Raw genomic sequence first — 25,598 nt, 5'->3', positions numbered from 1 at the left:
GGCTAGAATTTGGAATTTCATATATTTTTAATGGTTAGAGTAATTAACCATTGGAACAATTTACCAAGGGTCATGGTGGATTCCACATCACTGACCATTTTTAAATCAAGATTGGATGTTTTTCTAAAAGATCTGTTCTACGAATTATTTTGGGGAAGTTCTATGGCCTGTGTTATACAGGAGATCAGACTAGATGATCACAATGGTCCCTTCTGGCCTTGGAATCCATGAATTTATAGTCTGACTTTTTATACATAAGCTTATATCACTGTGTATCTTAGAAAACCAGCTTCACTGAAGCTGACTCAATACAGTATGTGTTGAAAAAGCCCAATGAACCCAGCACTAAGCTTGAGCCCTGAACCTAACTTAGGGTATTTCACAGCCTTCCTGTGCCTCTTGTTTGTTATGAGGGCTCTAGAGTTATTATAAGAACCCATTCTGGTCTCTGCTGAAATACCTGTTCCTGTGTAACTGCACATTGGGCACTCAAGATTGCTTATTTTGCTGGAAAGAGGCATTTGGATTCTGGATATTTTTGTGCTTAAAGGAGCTGTCTTTTAAGAAGAGTCATGTTCAAAAACTGTGTGGGAGTCAGTAAGTCTTAAAAATATTGATTCTTTAGATGATTCTACAGCAGTCCTCCAATTCTAGTCTGATCCAATTATACCTAAGATAGGTGTCCTCACAGACTATTTCAAATACTACTTGTTAGGGCCTCATTGCTGTTTGGTCAGGTGGCCCATTCTTAGTCAAATGGAGTGTGGAAAGATGACTGAAGCCATCTGACTGGCTGATGTGCAGGGCATTAAATCCTACAATTTCAAGAGAAGTGTACATATTTATGTACACTTTGGGCTTAGGGACAGCTCTTTGAAAAAGAAAACCTCAAATCCTAATACTGCAATGAGACCTGTGTGGGTAGAGTCTTATGCTGGATGGAACACACCGTAGGTTCGGGGCCCAGGTAATAGAAAATCCCTGTACAGATCAACTGAAACCGCCTCTCCCCTTAAAAGAGATTCATACTCCTTCCCCTGTCCTAGAGTCAGCAACAGCAAGATACAGAATACTAATCTCAAGTCCCGGCTGAGCGTTCCTTGCCTCTGAGCCCTCACATAGTCTTAAATGCAACTTCAAGGGCTTTGGGATTGCATTTTGCCCCAACTCCCTGGCACATTTTGGCAGCCATGAAGTAGTTAGTGACGACTGGAGTTAATGATTTTGGCTTTCGCACACCTGGAGCCGTGGCTTTCTTCCAAGATGGTTCTTAACCCCCTGGAAATGCACTGCACCTTGATCATTAGTGTGTAGTGATTTATATATGCTTGACAAAGCCACGTTAACAAAATAATTTGTCACTCCAGAGCTGGGGGGCTCTTAGTGAAAAAGAAATTGCCCTGGCCTGGCAGTACATTTGCCAACAGAGATTGTTCATCTTACAAAGGGGCAGCGTTGAATATTTTTAAAAATCCAATAGCTTCACTTGCTGCTCTGACACTCTCGCCCGGTGAACTCAGGGGCAATGGACTTTGAAACTGCCCTGCCTTTCCTGGGGTTACAAGTCAACCACGGAGGGGAACTGGGCCGCGTTTCTCCCTCCCATGGGCTCCAGCCTCGGCGCCTAGGAGGAGAGAGGGGAGGGGCCAGGGCCGGGCTGCACCGTCCCCGGACGTGAGTGCCCGGGCGAGGAGCAAGGGAGGGGAGAGAGCCGAGGAGAGCAGGTAAGGAGCGGTAGCCCACTGGCTTCCTGCACAGGCCTGAGAGCTGGGGAGGAGAAAGCGGCAGTTCAGGGCCCCCGGGTCCGTGAGAACAAGGGAAAGGGCTGCCTGCCACGTCCCCTCCCTAGAGATTCAGGGGATTGATCGTTTGAGGCTGGAAATGCGCAGGTGTGGAAGCTGGGTCGAGAGGACTCAGCTGATTTTTATCACTCACGATCTGCTTTTTATGCCAGCTCTCTAGGTTGGGGGCTGGATGGAAAGCACCGGGCATAGCTTGGATGCCACTGCATAACACAAGCCTTAGCAATAGGGTTTCCTCTCTCAGTCAAAAAGAAAAGGAGGACTTGTGGCACCTTAGAGACTGACAAATTCATTAGCGCATAAGCTTTTCGTGAGCTACAGCTCACTTCATCGGATGCATTGAAGTGAGCTGTAGCTCACGAAAAGCTTATGCTCTAATGAATTTGTTAGTCTCTAAGGTGCCACGAGTACTCCTTTTCTTTTTGCGAATACAGACTAACACGGCTGCTACTCTGAAACCTCTCAGTCAGAAACCCTTTGGGGTTTTGCACGCTCTCCCTGGGCAGGAATGCTGTGGCTGTTTAAATGTGTGACATGCAGGAGATTAGAAATGTGAACAAAGTGATGGTTGTGGTGTGTTTTAAATTTAGCAGAGCTTGTTGGTGGAGAATGAAAGTGCTTGACTATCAGTTAGGGACCCATCCTCCTAACCCTTTACTTGTTCAGGCCCTCCTGTGACTAGTTACACGAGTAACTAACGTGAGAAAGGGATATAGGGTGAGTGAGGATATATCTTTTTATTGCATGCCAGCTTCTGTTGGGGGGAGAGACAAGCTTTCGAGCTACACAGAGCTCTTCTAGCTTTAAGCTTGTCTCTCGCCCAAACAGAAGTTGGTTCGATAAAAGATATGACCTTATTCACCTTGACTCTCTAATATCTGAGGACCAACATGGTGACAACAACAACACCAGGTTTCAGAGTAGCAGCTGTGTTAGTCTGTATTCGCAAAAAGAAAAGGAGTACTTGTGGCACCTTAGAGACTAACTAACAAATATATTTGAGTATAAGCTTTCGTGTAGCTCATGAAAGCTTATGCTCAAATATATTTGTTAGTTAGTCTCTAAGGTGCCACAAGTACTCCTTAACAATAACACCGTCTACATGAGAAAGGGATCTGCCTTGCAGACCCCTTAATGTTTGCTGTGTGTCTCTGGTAATGGAAGAAGTGTTTTGGGGACAGTAACATCTAAGGGTGAGAGTAGCAGCCATGTTAGTAAGTACTCCTTTTCTTTTATCTAAGGGTGACTTCATTAGAATAAAGGAGGAATGGAAGCACAACGAAGGGAAAAGATTGTGCTTAGATGTACAAACTAGGGCACCAATCCTACAAAGATTTACATATGAGTTTAACTTTACTCAGTGATGTCAGTGGGGTTACTTGCGGTATGTAAAGTTAAGTATGTGCATAAGGCTTTGCAGCATCCAGGCTTAATTAACTGAACAGTGTATCTTCCATCAAACAATATCACTCTAGACAAAAAGTCAGAGGGGAGACGCGTGCGATTGTGAGCCAGGTCCATTAGTGGTGATGTCCTGGGCATTTACAGGCTCTGGAGTGTGAGGATGACAGCTTTAATTATGTTGTGCTGCCGTGTCTATGGCTGATGGCACTTTTACTATAATTCTTTGTTTTCTGGCACTTAGAACCTTCTGGAAAAAAAATACCACTTCACATGTTGTCTCCTCCCAAAGCATATGATTAATTCTAAGTGTGTGAGTAGTCCCACTGAAGTGGATGGGACTAGTTTAGTGCTTTGCTAGAGTAGGGCCCCAATTTTAATGCCTGTACCATCTATAGTAAAAGTAAATGCACCAGTCAAGTTATTGCTACTGGAGGACCTAAACATCTGATAACTTCAAAAAATCTGAAATAAACATCTCAACTGTAATCTTGTATTAATTTAGCTTTTTGCCTAAATCAGGCATGTACTAGAGATAAAGATTTATTTCAGAGAATGCTGTACTGCATTATCTCTTCCAGTTACAGGCAACACAGATAATTGTCCCTTGATATAAGGAACTTTGCTCCCTGTGAATGTAGACACCCTCATTGCACCCAAAGACAAGTAAATATTTGCATGTTGGTTTTTTTTAAGTTGAAAAATCCAGGCATGTCTTGTCCCCCGTGCCGCTGCCCCCTCACACCTCCATGCACACATGCTTTTGGTAAAGAGTAAAATAAATAGCTGATTATATTCTCATGGGAAAATACTCTAGTATGATAGTTGCCTGAACTATTTATTGTAAATAAATTGTCCAGTGAATCTAGTTTATTTAGCAGTACACACATTCTTCATGAACCTATCCTGATTTCTATAAATATATTTGCCAAACAACTCAGATGAACGATTTTTCAGTTTATGGGTTGTTTGCAAATTGTTCCCTTTGACTATTTGCAGTTATATTTGTGCTGTATGATTGACAACCAGCATCATCTGATACTGTTTCTGTACCATGATTGGATGAGAGAGGGGGAGGGATAGCTCAGTGGTTTGAGCATTGGCTTGCTAAACCCAGGGTTGTGAGTTCAATCCTTGAGGGGGCCATTTAGGGATTTGGGGCAAAAATTGGGGATTGGTCCTGCTTTGAGCAGGGGGTTGGACTAGATGATCTCCTGAGGTCCCTTCCAACCCTGATATTCTATGATTCTATATTCTATGATTCTAAACCTTTTATACTGGAGAATAATGAACAGTAAACATTCCTCCCTGAGCACAAATAGCAGCGTTCACATGTAAGTACAGGTATTCATACAAACTATTGCTCAAACATTCATGAGAACAAAATACCTCAAGAAACTTTCCATAGATATTCATGAATAGCAAATTAAAAGGTGAATACATTTTTACTGAGTATTGTTGAATCAAATAGCTACTCCTCATTGAAATTAATGTATGCAAACACTGCATTGCAGTCATCATCCAATTCTAACTTGTAGCATTCAAATGTATTCTGTACTGAGAAGAGTTTACAACCAAGTGGAAAATATGTGTGTGCTTCATGCTGGTTGTCTGAAGATTAACTTTGAATGATCCAATCTGGATACTCAAATTCACTGCTTCCCTTTAAAATAACTATGAACCAGCCAACCCCTAGACCAGGGATGGGTAAACTTTTTGACCTGAGGGCCACATCAGGGTTCTGAAACATTATGGAGGGCCGGGTAGGGAAGGCTGTGCCTCCACAAACATCCTGGCCCCTGCCCTCGATCTGCCCCTTCCCGCTCCCTGATTGCCCCCCTCAGAACCTCTGACCCATCCACCACCACCCCGCTCCTTTTCCCCTGACCGCCCCCTCCCGGGACTCCCTGCCCTTAACCACTCCCCCGGGATCCCACCCCATTTACAACCCCCCCACCCCGCTCTGACTGCCCCGACCCCATCCATACCCCTGCCCCCTGACAGGCCCCCCCCAGGACTCCCATGCCTATCCAACCCTCTCTGTTTCCTGTCTCCTGACTGCCCCCCCCCAGAACCTCCACCCCATCCAACTGCCCCCTGATGACCCCCCGGAACCCCCTGCCCCTTATCTAACCCCCCCCGCCCCCTTACCATGCCGCTCAGAGCACCAGGGCAGGCTGGCGGCTCTCACAGCCTCGATGTCCGGCAGGAGTTTGCAGCCCCGCTGCCCAGAGTGCTGGTGGTACGGCGAGCTGAGGCTGTGGGGGAGCGGCTGGGGGCTAGCCTCCCTGGGCGGGAGCTCAAGAACTGGGCAGAAAGGTCCTGCGGGCCGGATGTGGCCCATGGGCCGCAGTTTGCCCACCTCTGCCCTAGACCTAAAGCTAATCATGTAAAAGAGATTTTCATAAGCAGGTAATAGCAGAGTGTGAAAAGAAGAATCAAACTATGACACAGAATAGGTATTTCTACTTTTATGGGACCTATTCTGAAAAGATGTTTCTAGTAAAGGAGCTAGTTGTCACGCTTATATGGCGAACAGTGCTTTGGACCCTTTTAGTCCTTCTCAAGTGGACCTTTAAGTGACAGGCTGGGCTTGCTGCACCTCAAACTGGGCGGAACTGCATGGTTTATCCATTCTGGGACTGCGTCTCTGGGTGTCAGCTCCCTGTTTTCCCAACTGTGTTAACTCAACAGGCCCAACCTCGTTTGGCTCTTGTAAACCCTTTCACTTCAGGGACATGTGGTGGTTTAGTGTTCCCATTGAGCTCTCTTCTCAGCTGTGGCAAAACAGCTCTGTCGCCAGAATTGGGGCTGTGGAGTTGCCTCATCATGCTGTAATTAAACCTGGCTGTTGAGTTTGAGTGTTGAGATGCTCCTTATCTGGGCCATTTTATTGCCTTTCTGTTTGGTTCCCATAGCAAGCTCTTTGGATCTAATTCATAGCAAGTAACTCATCACAAATACAGAAAGCATGCACCTTATTCACAAACTATAATACAGATAGGTTTCAGAGTAGCAGCCATGTTAGTCTGTATTCGCAAAAAGAAAAGGAGTACTTGTGGCACCTTAGAGACTAACAAATTTATTAGAGCATAAGCTTTCGTGAGCTACGTGCATCCGATGAAGTGAGCTGTAGCTCACGAAAGCTTATGCTCTAATAAATTTGTTAGTCTCTAAGGTGCCACAAGTACTCCTTTTTATAATACAGATGTTTCCTAGCTTGTTACACACGGCAGCTGCAAAGCTGACAGAGAAAATGTAGCTTACTTCACAAGTAGCAATTTTAGAATATTGCAGAACACCTATGTAAGACACAAGTTGGCATCTATCCAGTGTGCCAAAGGATTTCTCCATGAATGTCATGCCCTTTAGACTGTGCTTTCTGAGTGTAAGACAAGTGACTTTCTTTCTACTGCTGTCATAAATATAAAGGGAAGGGTAAACACCTTTAAATCCCTCCTGGCCAGAGGAAAAACCCTTTCACCTGTAAAGGGTTAAGAAGCTAGGATAACCTCGTTGGCACCTGACCAAAATGACAAATGAGGAGACAAGATACTTTCAAAGCTGGAGGTGGGGAGAAACAAAGGATTCTCTCTGTGTGATCATTTTGCTAGGAACAGAAAAGGAATGGAGTCTTAGAACTTAGTAAGAAACCTAGCTAGATATGTATTAGATTCTGTTTTGTTTAAATGGCTGATAAAATAAGTTGTGCTGAATGGCATGGATTTTCATGTACCCTAGAGTTCAGAGTGGGGAAGGAACCTTGACAACTCTGAGCTGCATAAAGTGTGTGTGGGGGGGGGGGGGGAAGAAATCAAGTTCCCGGTATCATTTCATTCTGTTAACATGATTTAAAACGTAATAGAATGTCACTTCAAAAATTATCTTTAACAAACTAGTGGTGCGATGTTAATTGTTGGCATTTCAAGGTCAGTACAGTTCTATTAAGGATCTTACGCTGTGTCCTTTACCATGGCATCAAAATGACCGTACAGAAATTCTTGTTTAGTGTGAAGATTTCTTAGATGTGTAAAGAACCTATGACCTGCTTTTCAGAGGTGCAGCTCTGTGTATCTAGGTGATTTAGCTCTCCTCCTGGACTCTGTCAAACTGAATATCTTCCATGGTGTGACATACCAGGGTACAATCAAGACCAATGAGTAGCTGTGTCACCCCTCCCTGTACCTGGTGTGCTTTTTACAATGCCTTGCTGCTGCAGCCTCCAATGTGGACTGCTCACAAACTGCCTCCAACATGTAAGTCGCCCCCAGCTATGTCTTTGTGTGTGTTGCAGCCAGCAAACCACACCCTGGCTCTTATCAGCCTTAAAGATTACCACAGGGTGACCCAAGCACACCCCTAGTGCGAGATTTCCCCCCAGAAATGTACGTCCTTTACTGCCCAGCCCTCTCCTAGACAGTACAAATATATTAAGTCTGTTATTCCTTTAAGGGAATAATCTGTTACCTCAAATGGAGTTATGCGGATACTTCAACTAGAACATACTGGATTAGATAAAAAAGTAAAATTAGTTTATGAACTACAAAAGAGACCTGTTAAGTGAGTATAAGCAATGAGGCATAAAGTCAGAAATCGTTAGAAGAAAAATAACGATAAAATGCCTGCAAAGTTTTCTCACCACATGCTTCCAGCAGTCCTACTGACCAAACCCTTTAGGTCAGGACCCCTCCTCCAGAGTCCAATGGCTGCTTCCTTTGTTTTTCCAGGTGCAGAGGATGTGATGGGCAGAGAGAAGGGGTGTCTTGGGGTATTTGCCCCTGCTTTTTATAATTTCAGTCCCCCTCTAGAAAAATATTTCCAGCTGGGAGCAAGGTGACAGGCAGTCTGTGTGGAAGGACATTCCATTCTGTTTGTTTGCTAAGATGTAGATTTTTTTTTTGTTCCTACCCCCTTTCCTACCAAAGAACAGTCACTTAGTAGGTAATGGTCCATCAGCCTTGTTTACACCTGGCAGAGGTGTCATCTTGCTCTTTGTCTCTGAGGAACTAGTTTGGCCACTCCCCGGATTTATCTGGAAAACATACTTTTGGTCATGATCTCAGCTTTTTTTATAACTTCACATATAACACTGCTATGTGCATTTTTCCATGATATTATTGATCAGCAAATTGTGAGGTGTCATTTAAAAACTCATAAGGTGCACCTTGGACAAACATTATTACAATAGCATGTAGGGTGTGAACATAGGTTTATATTCTGTCACATATTTAATGACTTGGACACCAGGCAGGTTGCATTGGTAGACGGTCTCCCGCTTACTATGTATGAAGCGGCAGTGTCCAAGCCGACATTATTCAATCTATCAGCACCTTGAGTACTGTTGATTGCAAGGTGGTGTTGAACACAACTTCTAGACCACAGTAGGAATGGGGGAAGCTATTTTTTGGGGTTGCTCCATTCTTGATGATCATTCACAACTAATTTTTGAGGACAAGTTTTCCTTCTCTCCAATGGTGTTCGTATAAGGGGTTCCATAGGATTCTGTCTTGTGTTCCCTGTGGAATGTGTACATGGGACCCTTAGGAGGTTTAGTAAAGAGACACGAGTCTTCAGTATATTGGTGATACGCAGATGTCTATCACCATTCTGTCCAACTCAGGCAAAGCTGTGCTTTCCCAGTATTTTGGTAAGATTGGGGTATACATGAGGGCTAACCTGGGAAGACTCAATCTGGATAAAACTAAGGTAATGTTGATTGGGGAAGCAGATACAAGACATGGCCGGGATTATCTCGGTCTCTTAGACCATGGTATGTGTCTGTCCTTTGGTTTGTGTTCACAAAAATCTAGGGATACGGTTAGATTTCCAGCTACTCTTAGGTGGCAACAGTGGTCAGGATGATACTCGTCCTCATGTGATTCTAGCCAGGATTTTGTGAATTTTGTTGCTGGATGCAAGCCTCAGTGCTACTGGTCGTGATTTTGTCACCTTGAGATTAGACATAGGCTGTGAGTTCCACATGAGGCTATGCCTGTTCAAGACCATTGTGAACTAAAGCAGGTATTGAATTTAGCAGTCCACTGATTGTGTTGTCTCTTGCCATGATCTTCACTGACTGCCTGGTAGTCTCCTGGTGAAGTTTGGTTTTGACCCATAGAACAAAATCTTAATCAAGTGTTTATAACCCATTTGTTTGAGTAAACATCTTTCACCATGAAGTACTGCTGCAGCTTCCTTGGCTTATAAGAAAGGGGCTGCTGGTGCATCTTTCTCAACTTTGAACCCCTCATCTCTGGGACTCGCTCCCTTACTCCTGTCTAAAATAGTCCAAATCCCTTGACATTCAGGACACTCTGAAATGTCTGTCTATGATCTCAACTTTTGGGAGTGGGGAAAAATTGTGAGGTGGTAATGGTGAGTTCTTTGTTTACTTTCCTTGATTGTTGGCAAGGGAGTGACTTGAAATTGCTGGATTTGTAATTTTGTAAACTTTTTTAAAAACTGGAGTCTTAAACATTTGTAAAGAGCATCCAAAGCTCATATGTTAAAGAAATTACAGTTTCTCTACTTTTGTTTTCTGCCTGAGATGTGTACTTGAAATATATTAAAGTTAAAACTTCTGTAGCCTGGATTAGTTGCTGGTGATTCTTTTAGCAAAATGTGCAAGCCAGGTCCATGCTGCTCATGGTGGTAGTGACATTCCTAATTTATTACAGCGTTAAGAGTTTCAAATGGCCTAATTGGGTTTTATGAGAAAATGCCTTAATTAATTAAACGTGCTGACTTAATGGTACTTCCTGTTTAGTAAGGCAATAATTTTAGTCTGGGATGAATAAACAAGGGCTGATGCTGTAGGCCAAAGCCTCGTGTAGTACAGGAATCAGATTGTTGTTGCTGAGTTAAATGGAAACAACTGTAAGTTCTTATTAAATTGACATTTTGTGTTTTAAATAATCATATTTTAAATGAGATTTTAAAAGTACAAAACCCAAAAATAATCTGTAAACTTTGGAAAAACCTCACTCTATATCTACTGCTTCCTCTTCCTCCACTAATGTTTTAAACCTTAATAAAACATTGCACAGATCAATTGGATCTTATTGTTGCAGGAGCAATTGTTAATTAATTTCAGATTCTCCAAACATAGACGTTTGACCACCTGACTTTTAAAAAAATATATTCATTAATCTGATTCTATATATGGTAAATGGAGTGAAATATATGCATATCTTCTGAGATATGCTGTTTATATACATGTTCACTTGAGATTAATCCAGCTGACACTGGATGTCACCATTGTACCACAGAAACATAACTGCAAGCAGGTTGGGACCTCATTCTTGGTGTGTAAAGCCAGTTTTCCCATGCTTTAGAAAAAATTGTTTTGGTTGGTGACTCTCCCACTGCCATGAAAAAACTCATATTGTGGAATGCTACAATGTTGAGTCCAGTCTTGCCACTTACTCAAAGTGAGCCGTTGTCTTTCAGTGTGAGTAGTCCCATTGATTTCAGTGGAACTGACTCTGCCCCTCTTGCATTGCATAGTCTTGGTGAAATCAATGCAACTACTTTTGGAGTACAGTCTTACTCAGTCTGAGTAAGATGGCAGAGATAGGAACTCCTATAAATTGAATATGACCAGTTTTGAGGTGTGGAATGAAGTGACAGGTGAAAAATACTTTTGACTAAGCAAATACTTGCACTGAAATTATTTGGATTGCCAATAAAAAAAATTACTGATGTCTTGTATGCTGTAGCATATTTGAATGTACATTCAGATGCAACAATTGGATAGGGGACTTCCTTAAGTAAATTGGGGGGTGGGGAAGTAATACATCTTGAAGACTTGAGAGGTCCTTTAAAATATGGAAATTATGCACAAGGTCATATTTGCAGCTGTCTTAAAGGCATTTAACTGTATATTATGAGCCTTACTGTATATGTTATTAATGATGCAATGGACGTGTAGATGCATGTACAAAATTAAGTTAATTCTCTATGGATATTTGTATAAATAAAAGACAAAATCCACTTCTCTCCCAACTATACAGAGCAGTGAAATGCACACATAATGAGTACCGCAGTGAGGCTCACAGAACATAAAACAAGAGATGACCAAGGGATGGAAGGAAACTATGTCCTTTATGGATCTTCTTCTGCCCAAATCACTGAAGAAACAGAATACATAAAAAAGGTACAATTTTTTCATTATTCTTATTGTGTTGTCTTGTCCTCTGATTCAGAGGAGAACAATGAATACAACCCATTGCAAGTAAGAAAATAAAAAATTTGAATCCTTCTACACTGTCTAAATTTTCCAAGCTAAACAAGTGTGTGTTGACTTACTGAGGAAATTCACAGTTCACTGTCCCTTAAACTCTTTCTGGCCTAATACAATTATAATGGATTCTAACACAAAACCTCAAGGAACATTGATCAGTTTGAGACAAGGATTTAATTGGAGTATACACATCTGTCTTTATAATGAGTCATATGAGGGAGCAAACCAAATGCTTGTCGGAACGCCTCTATGAGAATTTTGTATCAGTTACAAAATTATGATCCTAAGTCATATTCATGATGCAATATCTGAGGAATGGATGAATTTTTGAAACAAGTGTGAGACTTGTAGCTTAGGCCCTCTTTTGGGTCAATGAAAAGTATGTTGATCCTGTCACTAAAATAAATATTTAAATTCCATGAATCCATTTCTGCATTAGAGATCTCTTGGACAATACGGTTTGGCTTGTTGAGGACAGATGCTTTATTTCTAGTATTCAAGCAAAAGAGTACAATGGTGATCATGCCCAAAGGCAACTTTTCTGCATTGCTGCTGTCCTAAGGAGAATGTCCTGGAATAAATAACCTGGCAGATTGACAAGCAAAAATCTTTCTTTCCGTGACCTATTTCTAATCTTTTCTTTGCAGATCAGATCCACACTAGCAAAGATTCAAAATCAGGTATGCAAACCATAAAATTGCAAATGACACATCAAATGCAAAGGCTTCCCTTCCCCTGCAGCTCCCAATCCCAACCTCTCTGCACAACGCCTCACCATCTCCCCTCTGCCTCCCCGTGCCACTCCCCACTTTCATCCCTAGTCACAGTTGCTCTCTGCACACTCTATACTCTTTCAGTCTGTCTCAACAGCATGCTCAGGGGATGGCACATACACAGCTTTGTCAGCACTAGGAGCTCTGAGGGGTTGGAGCATGCTCAGTGAGGATGGAATTTGGGAGATTTTAGCCAGATCTAAGATCTATACAGAGGATGTGAAAATGAAGATTATTCAAAGGCTTAGCGATTGACCAAACTTTGGTGGATATGAAGAATATCAAAAGGCACAGCACTGACACAAAGGCCACCCTCTAGTCTATGCTCCAAAGCAGGGACTTTCTCTAGCATCATTCTGAAATGGCTGAACCATTTTGGCAGAAACATTCCAAAAATGCTCATCCTGAAGGAGACACCTGGCATGAAAAATGTTAGCCCAAATAAATAAAGTCTGGCAAATATAAGCAACTAAAAGAGGGTCTTATAATGGGTAGTGTCAGGCAACCTTCATAATTGGCGACACTGCTGGTCCCAATACTATAATACGCCATATGCTGCAATATTCTAAATGTTAATTAACCTCATGTACAAAGTTACACTCTGGAGAACCAAAAGCAGTTATGTATTGGTAATGATGTGTTTCAAATGTAAAACCCTGGAGAGCTGCACAAATAGAACACTGTTTTATTTAATATTGAAGGTGGGGAATTGGTCAGTACCTAGAAACTGTGGTGATTGTTGCTCTGTAATTACTCTAGACCATGATCCTGCAATGAGCACCATGCAGGCCTGGGTGCCTGGAGCTCATTGCAGGGTGGGGGCCTGAGATAGGAAGGTAGATGAGTGCAGCTTTACCTTCATGAACCCAGTCTGCTAAAGCTGTCATTTATAAATTATTTTCATGTTTGTTCATTTTTAGCAGCCTTTCCGGGTGCCCAGAAATGAGTTGGAGGCTGAGAAGGACACGCTTAACTCCAGCTACAATCTAACCATGGAAAAGCTGAAAGAAACTGACCAGCAGCTCTTGCTTGTGAACAGGGAGAATGAAATACTAAAGATCAAGGTGCATTCCATTTTAGAAGTCTCTAATGCATATTTCATCTTATCAGCCTGAAGAGAAGATCTCGTTTTGCCTGGATTAAAGTTCCATCCCAGCAGTGGCAGGAAAGCGATCGTTCATTGTGGCTTTGCCCTCTCTATGAAGTGCAGTAATCCTGCAGAGTCTCATCAGATTTTCTCAGTAGGATGAAATAGATTTTTAACTAACTGATGGTGGAATTTAACTAGCTGATTGCTGGGAACTACAGCTTGTTGGGCTGTGGTCTGGGCTTGGATTTTCTTGCAGTGGTTCCTGGCATGAAGTCTGCTCAGCCAGTGGTCTAGAGCAGGTGTGCTTGTAACCAGTCAGAAATGTATCAGTCATTTTAAACTCTCAACCTTCATCTCCAGTAAGGAGGGGCTGTTGTATCATATAGCAAATCTGCATCCTTTACTCAAAAATTAGAATTTAAATTGTATTTGCCATATATTTTAATGGGTTTGTAGGGGGGGGTTTCTGCAAGAATTGGTGCTAACAGTTGTTGCTATCATGTTTGAACTGCATCATTTTTGTGCTACCTGATTTCCACACCAAACTTTTAAAGTGTGACATACATTATTAATCCTATTGCAATGGCCTTTTCCAGCTGGATGCAACAAGAGAAGCAGGTGCACAGTCTCTAAGACATGCCTCGAAAAGTCTATATGAGAATTATTACAGTCGGTCTGAAGAACTGAAGAAAAAGCATGAAGATGATAAACTGCTGATGCAGGTACAGCACTTTCCTATGCGTGGAAAAAGGCAAACACTGGAGCATGCAGGGATACAAGTGTTCCTTCTCTCCAATATGCTGGCAACTCCATATGTCAACATAACAAATCAGTACCTTGGATGTATAAATAGAGACCTAACTCTTTCAAACACGACTTTTGAAAAACTGATGATTCCTTAAAGGGGCCTGATTTTCAGAGGATGCTCAGCACATTCTGAAAACCAGGTCCCTTTAAGATGGACACCCAATGTGGAGGGATCCAAAATCACTAGTCACTCTTGAAAATGTAAGTCAGGGCTTCTAATGCAGACTTCCATTGTCTTATAGGCTTAACTTTAACTACAGTACAATATAAAAAAGGAAAGCTTAATTTTTCCTGACTTCAAGTGTCCAGTCTCAGATTTGATGGGTACAGTGCTCAGAATAAGGCAGGAATAAAGGGGTAGAATTTGCCCTATTCTCTTGCTGCTCACTCTTGGGGAAAGAAGCATGGATCTTTCTTGACTACAAGTGGTCAGGATTTTCATGGAGGGTCAGTTGTGGGTCTAGCAACAAATTGAAGAATAGCAGCAAAATGGTTTTGCTGAAAATGGAAATCATCTTCATTCATTGGTTTGGGCTTTTTTTTTTTTTTCATTTTTCTCTAAACACAGGCCTCCAAACTTGAGCAAGAACAAAAACTCAAACAAAATCTAGAAAATGCCAATTGTGTAACTGAAAGACTCGAAGAAAAGTACAACCAGATTACAGACATGGAGAAACTAGTGCAACGAATGGAAGAGGTATGCTCATAGAGCCCAGTCATGCAGTTCCTGGATAGGCAATAGGAGTCTTCCCTATGCAAGGATCATGGCCACTGTCTCTGAGGCCATTATGTGGCTTTTGTTAGTATCTGTTGCACAATACTGACCTTGCAGGCTGTTAGCCATGTGGACAGTCCTTGCTCATTTGCATATTGCTCTTGATCTGGAACAAGTGCTATGAGTAAAGATATCAAGCTCTGTGGAACTACATTAAATAGAACTACAATATAAAGGGTATCCTGAGCACTCTTTATTGTCAGTCTCGTGCTGAACTCTAATTATAAAGAAGAGTTCAATTACTTTAAAAAGTTTTTGGGCCAGATCCTCAACTGGTATAAAAGCCCCCTGGATTTCAATGAGGCTACCTCAATTTGCATCAGCTGAGCATCAGGCCCTTTAAATGTAATTTTTAAATGACATGAGAGGTCAGGGGTTTTTTTCTTTCAGTTATTTAAACACTAGATTTTTAAATCAATTAACTTAATCTAACTGCCATACATGAATTCTAATTTATGAGACTTGAAATGTCCTGGTTTCTAAGAGGAAACACCTTCAACTCCAACTCTTGCATTGTCAAAGTACAGTATATTGCAATATGCTATTAATCTCCTCCCCTTTGTAGTGAATTTCTTTCCAAAATCCTTCCCAAGTTCTCAGCTGATTCAGAAGGAGTGAGTGTTTATAGAGAACAACTTTCCAATTATAGTAAATAATCGTTAGCCAGTGAAAGGTATTGCAATGACCATATCACATAAACTTTAACTTTCACCATCTGTTCTGGAGTAATTAAGAATGCAGCAAGATTACACATCACTAATACAGTTCTGCCAAAAAGTCAGATTAAAAGCATTTAAATGCAATGTGCTTTCAGGCCATTTTTGTCACTTGTCATGCCAAGCTGTGGTATGGTGCAGCCTGTGATGGGGAAGTAGAAGAGTTTGGTAGCTGTGGGAGTTCCCCCAGCAATTATGAGTGACTAAAGATAAGTCGGTGGGGGAAGCTCATTCTGAGTGGCTGCTGTGATGTCATTTAACAGGGGCAACATGTGCACTCTCCCACCCCGTGCCAGGTCAGCTCCAGTACCTCACCAGTACAGGAGCTGGGAGGTGGGCCATGTCTCCACCCTAACCCCCATTCATCACTCCATCAGTGCTGCTAGATTCTCTCCCTGTTCTCATGGTTAGGTTCAGGAGGACTGGAAATGTGGTTGGCTTATGCTCCTGCAGCCAAGTGGCAGAACAGCTCCTTATGCCCTCTCCTCATTTTCCCTGATCCCTATCTTTTTGCACACCTGAGTAGAGTCAGTCACAATAACTCATCTTCCGATATTTTTAATACACCTTTGAACATCTTTCTCCCTGAGTATACTGTCCTTTACTGTGTTCCCCTGAAGCATTTCTCAGTGGTCTTCCCAAGCCCTTCCCTCTGGTACACTCAGGCAATCCTCATGCACATCAATAGGTTTCTTACCCCACTCCAGTTTCTTACCCCATGCACTGAAACTTGCAAAGGTGCCTCCTATACCTCACATCTGACTGACCAGGCTGATAGCAGATATGGTTTAACCCTGTGTAGTTTGGCATTACAAATCTGCACACAATCTGTTGCACTGTGGAGCTGGCTGAGGAAAGGGGCTGTGGGTAGAACACACAAAGCTTCATTTTCATGGCTACATGCTAGGATCTCTTCCAGCCAGCTCCATAGATAGACAAGGTTTATATGTTGATGTGTTTTTGAAAAATTAGTTAATCACTTCATATAAGTTTTGTATGTGCACATTATTACTACTTCGTTGTTCCCTAGGAAAAGAAAACATTAATAGAAAAAAAGCAGTTATTTGAAGAGAAGCTTCTATCAAACTCTGAAGATACCAAGAGGTGAGCAAATAGTGCATGAAGAAATGCTTTTTCTGTTCAGAAGGATTATTTCAAGTGAAATACCTAACAATAACTTGGCCCGAGTAGTGGATATATACATGATGTTAGGCCTAATGCCTTCACTGTCTTTACTTTTTAAAGAAGAATAGAAGTTCTCCTGTGATATGTGCAATAGGGTTTCTAGACCTGGGTTTATTTAGACCAGGGGTGGGCAAACCTTTTGGCCTGAGGGCCACATCGGGGTTCCGAAACTGTATGGAGGGCCAGGTAGGGAAGGCTGTGTCTTCCCAAACAGCCTGGCCCCTCCCCCATCGGCCCCCTCCCACTTTCCGCCCCCTGACTGCCCCCCTCAGAACCCCCAATCCATCCAACTCCCCCGGTCCTTGTCCCCTAACCAGTCCCCCGGGACCCCACCCCCATCCAACCACCCCTGCTCTCTATCTCCTGACTGCCCTGACCCCTATCCACACCCCTGCCTCCGACAGGCCCCCTGGGACTCCCATACCTATCCAACCGCTCCCTGTCCCCTGACTGCTGCCTGGAACCCCCTCTCCCTTATCCAACCTCCCCGCCCCCGCCCCCTTACCATGCTGCTCAGAGCACCAGGACTGGCAGCCGCGCCACCTGGCTGGAGCCAACCACGCTGCCGCGCAATCTAGAGCACCAGGGCAGGCCGGCGGCTCTCACAGCCACGCTGCCTGGCAGGAGCTCACTGCCCAAAGCACTGGCGGCATGGTGAACTGAGGCTGCAGGGAAGGGGGGATAGCAGGGGAGGGGCCGGGGGTCTACCTTCCCTGGCCAGGAGCTCAAGGGCCGTGCAGGACGGTCCCTCAGGCCACTGCAGTTTGCCCACCTCTGATTTAGAGAATAAGTAATTGTTCTCTACTACTCTGACATGCGAAGGCACGAGATCAAATCATGCTTACTCTGGCAAAACTCTTGGTTCAATTAACAGGAATTCTGAGTAGAGGATAATTACGGATTGCAGGAGTTGGCCTGCTGAGAGGAAACCATACTACCCACCTTAACCCCCACCCTGTTAAGAATTAATATCTTAATGGCTTTTGGGGCCTCTTCCAAACAATACATTTTAATAATTTCTATCTTCTATTCAATTACCAAAATTTCCAGATGCTGGACCGGCAAATATTTTTAAAGCATTTGGTAAACATTCTCCATGCATAACTTGAAATGTTTGTCAACAATAACGATCAAGTGGGCACTTCAGAGAAGACACTGAACATATAAAGACAACACCCTGAAGAAAACTAGCATTTGTGTCTGAGTTAACAAAAACTTATCTGCTACTAACCTTATCAAGCTGGACTGCCTTCTCTTTGTAAGCAAATAGAAGCCGATCTTTCTCAGCTTCCTATGCACATCCAAACAGAATAAACTCTGTCATTGACACTGACTTTTTAATGTTAGGAATGAAAGTAAAATAGAGAATGGGAAAAATAACTGTCCCTGAACAGTGTAGAGTTCAGTCCAGTCTAGTCTGGTCAACTTCTTCAATGGTGGGTCCCCCGGCGCCACCGGGTGGGGCAGCTCCTCTCTGGTACAGTTTGGTGGTGGTGGGGTTGCAGAGTTTTTCCAGCTCCTTCTGTTTGTGCTCATCTTCCTCTAAAGCCCACCTCTCTCCCTAGGCTTCAGAGCCTAAGCTCTGGCCCAAGCCACAACCTAAAAGCACTGTCAATGTAGCTAGCACAAACCCTACAAGCCCAAGTCTGTTAACCCGGGTTTGGAGGCTTACTGCCACAGGCTGTCTAGACGTACCCAACTTACTACGCAGTACACTATTGCTTTGGAAGTATGTGCCATGATGAACTGTTGAAGAATTTCTCCAATATATTGTGCCGAAACTTTATTCTTCCAATATGAAGTATGAATGGTGCTGTTTTTCCTATAATTGAATATTGTTGTTAAAGATAATGTAAGAAATAAACTACAATTTTTCCTTCTTTTATATCAGACTATGCTTATTACCATGAATGAAATTAGTTCACGTACAGCTAATATGAGTCAAGGCCAATACAATGAGTTGGAATCCCATGTGGAATGCAAATTATTGGATCTGGTCACTAAAAGAATCTTAATGCCTATAGTTATAATTCATATATAAATGCAACTTTGGCCAAACCCAAAAGTTTGGTGCTCAGATGGCGAGTTTGTATATTCTTGGTCAGAAAGCATCTATCAGATCACTCAGATCTTTCTGGGAATAATATTTCCCTTTAATATCAACTGAAAAAGTTATTGGTAATCTATCTTTTCCCCACCAGCTGTCGTGATCTTCAAGTGGAGATTTTCACTGTACAAGAACAGATTTCTCACTTGCAGCATGTGATCCAGACCCAGCATCAAAGTCTACGCAGTGTGATACAAGAGGTCCGGTTAACAAAGCACGTTTAGTGTATGGGGAACAAACATTAGAGACTTGTTTTAGTGCTTCCTTCACTTTTGTGAAGTTTATTATTGATGATGTGATGATCTCCATCACAGGACATGCAAAACCAGTTAGCAATAGATGTTGTTATATAATATTTTATATATAATTAAAAAAAAAGTGGCATCACTTTAAAAAATGGGGGTGATTCTACCTCCCAGACTGATAGTGATTGAAATAGAATGTTGCAAGGAAGGAAGAAAGGAAGGTTTTTGTTTCCTGCAAGTGGGATGGAAGGGCTGAGGTAGCTGCCTAAGGAGCGTAGGAGAACAGGCCCATACCATAGGCCTACATCAGGAAATACCTAGTCCCCAACCAGTTTAAGGTAAATTGGGAATATCCCTAAAATGTGGCAGACCATGGATACTCACTCACCAGGGGAAGACTTAGTGTTGCTTCTGAAATAGTGTTTGGTTAGCTACTACTGCAGAGGAAGCAATGAATGCAAGAGCTGCAGACCTCTTATGTATGTTCCACAAAATGAACTGCCTTTTTATGGGGGACATTGAGTCTCTAATGATGCTTGGCTGCTGCAGTTACAGGCACTGTGTAAGACGGTCAATAAAATAAACAGGTGTCTGAAAATCTATAGGCTGTTCCTCATTAGAGGCTCAAATCCTACTTCCCTGATGCACACAAGCAATTCTAGTGAAGTCAGAGACCAAAGCAAAAAGGATTTGATCCCAGATAAAGCTGGAACAAAACTTGAAACCATTTTAATATTTATTACTTGACATCCCGTTTAAAGAGGGTACTAATATGAGCTACTCTCACGAAGGGTATTAATTTGTGCTCAGCTAAACTACCTGTACAAAATTTAATTCACATTTTGTGAATCGTCAAAGGGTAGGAACTTCTCTCATCAGCCTTAGCTTGTTTAGGCTAAGAAAGCTGCATGTGGGGAACAAGTGTGTGTGGGCACAGAGACCAAGAATAAAAAATGCAGATATGTTACCCTAAGTGGAAGTGTGACTTATGATCTGTTTAAAAATAAAAATAAGTCAGCCAGCCAATCATGTCATTGCACTTTCTCTAGAGCATTTTTTTTATCATGTAGACTTCAGACTATATTGACTTTCTTGATCCTCATGCTCTGAAAATGTATCCCTCTACTTAAAGGATGGTTATTGAAAGTGTATCTAATATATTACAAAGTTTGAAAACTATTTCTAACTTTACTTTCTAACTCTTAGATTGAAGAACTGAACATCGGACTACAAAACCAAGATAAAAAAATTAAGACTATGAAAGAAAAGATAACTATGCTTGAAGCTCAGGTAAAGGGAAAGATTGTATCACATCAAACTCTACAATTGTGAGCCTAAAACTATTTCAAATCTGCATCTTTTTGAGTCTCCTTTTTCCTTCCCCCAAGCAGTCATCAAGAGATCATACCATTGTCTTTGGCCAACTGTATGGTACGATAAGATTCTTTAAGTATTTTTCTGAGGACAGAGAAGTGGGAGTGGTTGGTACAGTTGCAGGTGGGGTTTTTAAAAGCACTCAGCAAGGGTCTAACTCTGCTCCTATTGAATACAATGGTAAGTTTTGGTCAAAGTTAGAACAAAGCAGAGTGCATTTGGAAATCTCTCACCCTACATGTCCCTAGAGCTATTTCTATTCAATATACAGTATTGGTGAGTTTGGGAGGAAGAATGTCAAAACTGCTAAATTTCTATTTAACAATTATTATTTGCACTATGGTAGCACCCACTACTTGCCAGGCACTTTCCAAATATGTGCTAAGACACTGTGCCTGTCCCAAAGAGCTCAACCTGAGCATACAAACAACATATGAAGACCTAAAGGTGAGGGATGAAAGGATAATTGCTTTTTTTTGTATCTACTTTCCCCAGTCAGCCTTCTGCGTAATCATAATTCTTTAGTAATTGCTTGTAGGCCACAGGCTGGAAGTGGGAGTTAGGGAGGAGAGGGAATGCTTTTTGAATTTCATAGGGACTGAAGGGAAGCAATGTGCATTTTAGGGTGGCTAGAGAGGAGGTTGTTGCAGTAATGCAGATATGAAATGAGTGCCTGGATGAGAATTTTAGCCGCGAGGATATAATTTAGGCTCTGATCCTGCAAACATTTACCCACATGGCAAACTTTACACACCACAAATAAAGTGAAGCATTTGTGTAAATAGTCTCAGCATAGGGCTTATAATATATATATGTTGGGCATCATTAAGAAAGAGAGAGATAATAAGACTGAAAATATCATATTGCCTCTATATAAATCCATGGTATGTCCACATCTTGAATACTACGTGCAGATGTGATCACCCATCTCAAAAAAGATATATTGGAACTGGAAAAGGTTAAGAAAATTATTAGGGGTATGGAATGGCTTCAGCATGAGGAGAGATTAATAAGACTGGGACTTTTCAACTTGGAAAAGAGATGACTTAGGAGGGATACGATTGAGATCTCTAAAATCATGACTGGTGTGGACAAAGTAAATAAGGAAGTGTTATTTATGCCTTCTCCTAACACAAGAACTAGGAGTCCCCAAATGAAAATAGGCAACAGGTTTAAAACAGCAAAAAAAGGAAGTATTTCTTCATGCAACGCACAGTCAACCTGTGGAACTCTTTGCCAGAGGATGTTGTGAAGGCCAAGATTATAACAGGTTCAAAAAAGAACTAGATAAATTCATGGAGGATAGGTCCATCAATGGCTATTAGCCAGGATGGGCAGGGATGGTGTCCCTAACCTCTGTTTGCCAGAAGCTGGGATTGAGTGACAGGGAATGGCTCACTTGATGATTATCTGCTCTGTTCATTCCCTTTGGGGCACCTGGCATTGGCCACTGTCGAAAGACAGAATACTGGGCTAGATGGACCTTTGGTCTGACCTAGTATGGCCGTTCTTATAGTCTTAAAATGTGTTTGTTTGGACTTTTTAATAATGGCCCTTGCTCACTTTCAGCTTCTGAGGAAATATTACATGTTGGTATTTTGGAAAGCATTAGGCAACAGTGAAGAACTGTGCATTTTGTCAAAATAATTACCCCATATTTTCAGCATTGCATAGAAACTAGCCTCTTGCAATTTTACATAATCTTCAGTAGCAATACTGTTATTGTTTTGTGTGGTTTTTGGCAACATTTTACAGTTTGTAACAATCTTTTGTGTAATGACGCATTGCAGCAATATAGTTCTTGACATCCCATTGTAAACACTAGTCTTTTATCCTGGAATTTACATTGGTACAAACATGAAATATATTACAAATAAAATGCTTTTCTGCTATTCAGAATCTTAATTTCAGTCATAGCAGATCCACTAAATTGATTCTAATTCCAGTATGTATGGGAGATTAATCCACACACATATATAAATATAATAAATACATATGATATGTCAATTATAACACTAATTATATAGTTCTAGACATTTTCAAAGTGACCTGTATTAGCTAACTAGTGTTACAGCATCCCATCCAGGCACGGTATATAAGGCCATCCCTGCCCCCAAGGATCTCGGTCTAAATGAATAAGACAGATCAAAGGATAATTGTTGCCATTTTTCAGACAGACCAGAGCGGGGAGACTAATGCATCACGCAAGATGTTGTCCAGGCCATTGAGGAGAATGAGAGCATGAGGCACCGCAGCAGAATACTCAAATCAAAATATTTTGGGGGCATTGGTTTTCTGATGGAAGAATATATAAATATATATAAAAATGAGTGGAGTCAAAACCTCCTCTTTGTATTGGAAAAACGGATTTGATGGAAAATTTTCAACTATCAAAAATGCTTTTCAACTAACAAAAATACTCCGACACTTCAAAAGAGCTGTGCGGGATTTTCTTACCAATAGAGCGAAATCCAAACAGTGACAATAATGCTGGGCACAGGAAATTGATGTTTGTTCAGGTTTTGAAGCTCTGCCAGCATGCCAAGACTTTCAAAAGTGACTGCATTGTATCCCTCAGTGCCTGTAAACTGTATTGACATTCTGGATGACCCAAAAGGCCAAATCCTAAACTGGTGTAAATTGGAATAGCTCTATCGAAGTCAATGTACTAATTGGACTTGTTTCAATTTATCTGTGCTGTGGATTTATACTAGCTGAGGATCGCACCCACAAATTGTATCTTTGACTTCCTTAAATGCTATAATATACTGGTGGAAATGCAATTAATTTAATGTCTCAATTTCAGAATAAAGAACTTAAATACAAAGTGGAATTCTGGTCTGGCCAACCCAAGATTAAAGTTTCAAAAGGTGTCTCAACAACGTAAGATTCTTTTGAAGTTATTACCATATATCTGAAATCTCTCTTCCTACACTGTCCGCAAATTTTGTTAATCGTAAAAAATTGTGTCGAATGATTAATAAGTGCTATTTGCGTGTTAATGTCACATTTATTCCAAACTGTTTGAATTATTCTATTTTAATCTTGTTAGAAATAGTCATAACATTTTCATGCTGTAGTTTCTTTATAAAGAAAAAAAACAAAAGCCTCAATGTGAGAGAGAAATTAAGTAATTGACATTCTAAATAATAGGGGTCTTAATTGTGCAACTGGCAATAAGTCCATCAATGGTGCATCCTTCTGCCTGTCTCATGTTGCATTCTGACTTGCAAATGGCAGTGCCCTCAGTCTTGAAAGAGATGTGATGTCTGTCCTATTTACTGAGACACCAATGCAGTCAAAATCATACAACTACACCAACTAGTGAGCATCTGCACAAAATGTTGTCAGATCAACAACTAAATTTGAAAAGTAGCTTTTAATAATTGGTGAAGATGCTGAATACTGTGATTAGTATCAGACTGGGCTTAGAGGCTTGCAGTTTCAACTGTAAAAACATTTTACAGTTGAAGAATGCCATCTCCATTAATGTCACTTTAACAATGTGTGAAATCACATAGGAGAGAAAATTACACATTCAATGTCTGGAGGAAAAAAACATTAAGACCCTTTCAGAATACCCTCACGTCTTGTGTGGCATTAACCTTAATTGCATCAGAGGAAGTGAATTGTTCACCCGAGGACCAGCACTGATGGGCTCTGGAGAGGAGCAAGAGTCATTACTACAGAGGGAAGGCAGCCATGAGTCAGGACTCTGATGAGAGACTGTAAGGGGGGGAAGAATGGAGGTGGAAAAGACAGAGTGCACTGCACACCAATATCTGGGTACAGTAGAAATGTCTAGATGCCTATACTAAGTTTGTTTTGTATTGGTGTGCTTCATTCTCTGAGTAATCGTTACCTTCTCTTTTCTAGTTCTTCCAGGATTGATGGGGTATCCCCCTATTCATTGCTAGCTAGGCTACGGAAGCAAAATGGTTAGATGAGTCCATCGGTGGTGTCTGTTCCAGCTTCCTCATAAGGAGCTCTGTGTATCTATGCTAATGACCCTTCATTCAGTCCTTCCATTATAATACAGCAACTTGACATGCTTGGCCACCAGGAATAGCACTTGTACAGAAGAAGATTCATTAAATGAATAAACAAATTTGGATTTAAGGCAAGAACTGAAGAGACGTGTTCTTATAGTAACATACAGTATAATTAAATGACAGCAGCATCCTATGGACATTGCTGATGGGGAAATATATGTCATTGTAACAGCTTCTTACCTATTGAAGAGTCCATCTTCAACAAGCATTTTATGGGCCATGAGGTACATCAAACAGCTAAGAGGATATTCAAGATTAACGAACTAAAACTTTCATAATTGTATACAAAAAAGACTGGTGTTTATCCAGTTTTAACACAATACTGTAATGTGACTAAACTTTTTTAAATTGAGAAATGAATTTAATAAATTATTTAATCTTTTCAATCTTTCCGAGTTAGCATCTTAAACTTGTCATTTCTAATCTATAGTAAGTGTGTGTCGATGGGGTTTTTTTATAGCTATCAGAACATGACATACTAATAGGTTATTTTGGTTTTTATACAGGCATTGGGTAGCTTCACCTAATGGTTGCACAAGTGACAACATGTGCTATGCATGTTGATTGCAGCATTTTCAGACTTTGGGAAAAGTCTAAAGAAACAGTTTTAGGCAAAGCAAAAGCTTACCTTCTATGGCACTTAACTGAATTTATTGATCTTCTGAGACAGATGATATTAAACTGTTTTGCAATAACCATATGTAGCTGAAAATGGTCATCTAACTTAAGTGGGAATGTTGTAGTCTGGCTATTTATAAGGTAAGCTTTCTTCCCCGAGCCTTCCAATAAGTCATAGAATATCAGAGTTGGAAAGGGACCTCAGGTCATCTAGTCTAACCCCCTGCTCAAAGCAGGACTAATCCCCCACTAAATCATCCCAGCCAGGGCTTTGTCAAGCCTGACCTTAAAAACTTCTAAAGAAGGAGATTCCACCACCTCCCTAGGTAACGCATTCCAGTGTTTCACCATCCTCCTAGTGAAAAAGTTTTTCCTAATATCCAACCTAAACCTCCCCCACTGTAACTTGAG

General features: G+C 41.4%; 1 protein-coding gene across 5 annotated transcripts; it reads left to right on the top strand.

Annotated features, from left to right (window-relative positions):
- Nucleotides 1-1,150: 1,150 nt before the first annotated feature.
- Nucleotides 1,151-24,957, top strand: CCDC68 (coiled-coil domain containing 68). 5 transcript variants are annotated; one of them, XM_038402830.2, is made up of 11 exons: nt 1,151-1,724; nt 11,216-11,358; nt 12,093-12,125; nt 13,139-13,282; nt 13,905-14,030; nt 14,684-14,812; nt 16,637-16,710; nt 18,993-19,098; nt 20,350-20,433; nt 23,324-23,400; nt 24,394-24,957. In XM_038402830.2, the coding sequence occupies exons 2-11, from the start codon at nt 11,236-11,238 to the stop codon at nt 24,458-24,460; spliced, it is 963 nt and encodes a 320-aa protein (XP_038258758.1). In that variant the 5' UTR covers nt 1,151-1,724; nt 11,216-11,235; the 3' UTR covers nt 24,461-24,957. The 5 variants fall into 5 exon arrangements, with proteins under 5 accessions (XP_038258758.1, XP_043370576.1, XP_043370578.1 ...); XM_043514640.1 differs by lacking the exon at nt 1,151-1,724 and adding an exon at nt 4,515-4,537; XM_043514641.1 differs by lacking the exon at nt 12,093-12,125 and having other exon boundaries at nt 1,303-1,724.
- Nucleotides 24,958-25,598: the final 641 nt, after the last annotated feature.

The sequence above is a fragment of the Dermochelys coriacea genome, chromosome 5 (assembly GCF_009764565.3).
Source record: "Dermochelys coriacea isolate rDerCor1 chromosome 5, rDerCor1.pri.v4, whole genome shotgun sequence".
NCBI classification, from domain to species: Eukaryota; Metazoa; Chordata; order Testudines; family Dermochelyidae; genus Dermochelys; species Dermochelys coriacea.
The sequence above is the reverse complement of the archived record's forward strand: the minus strand, read 5'-3'. Positions and strand labels throughout refer to the sequence as shown.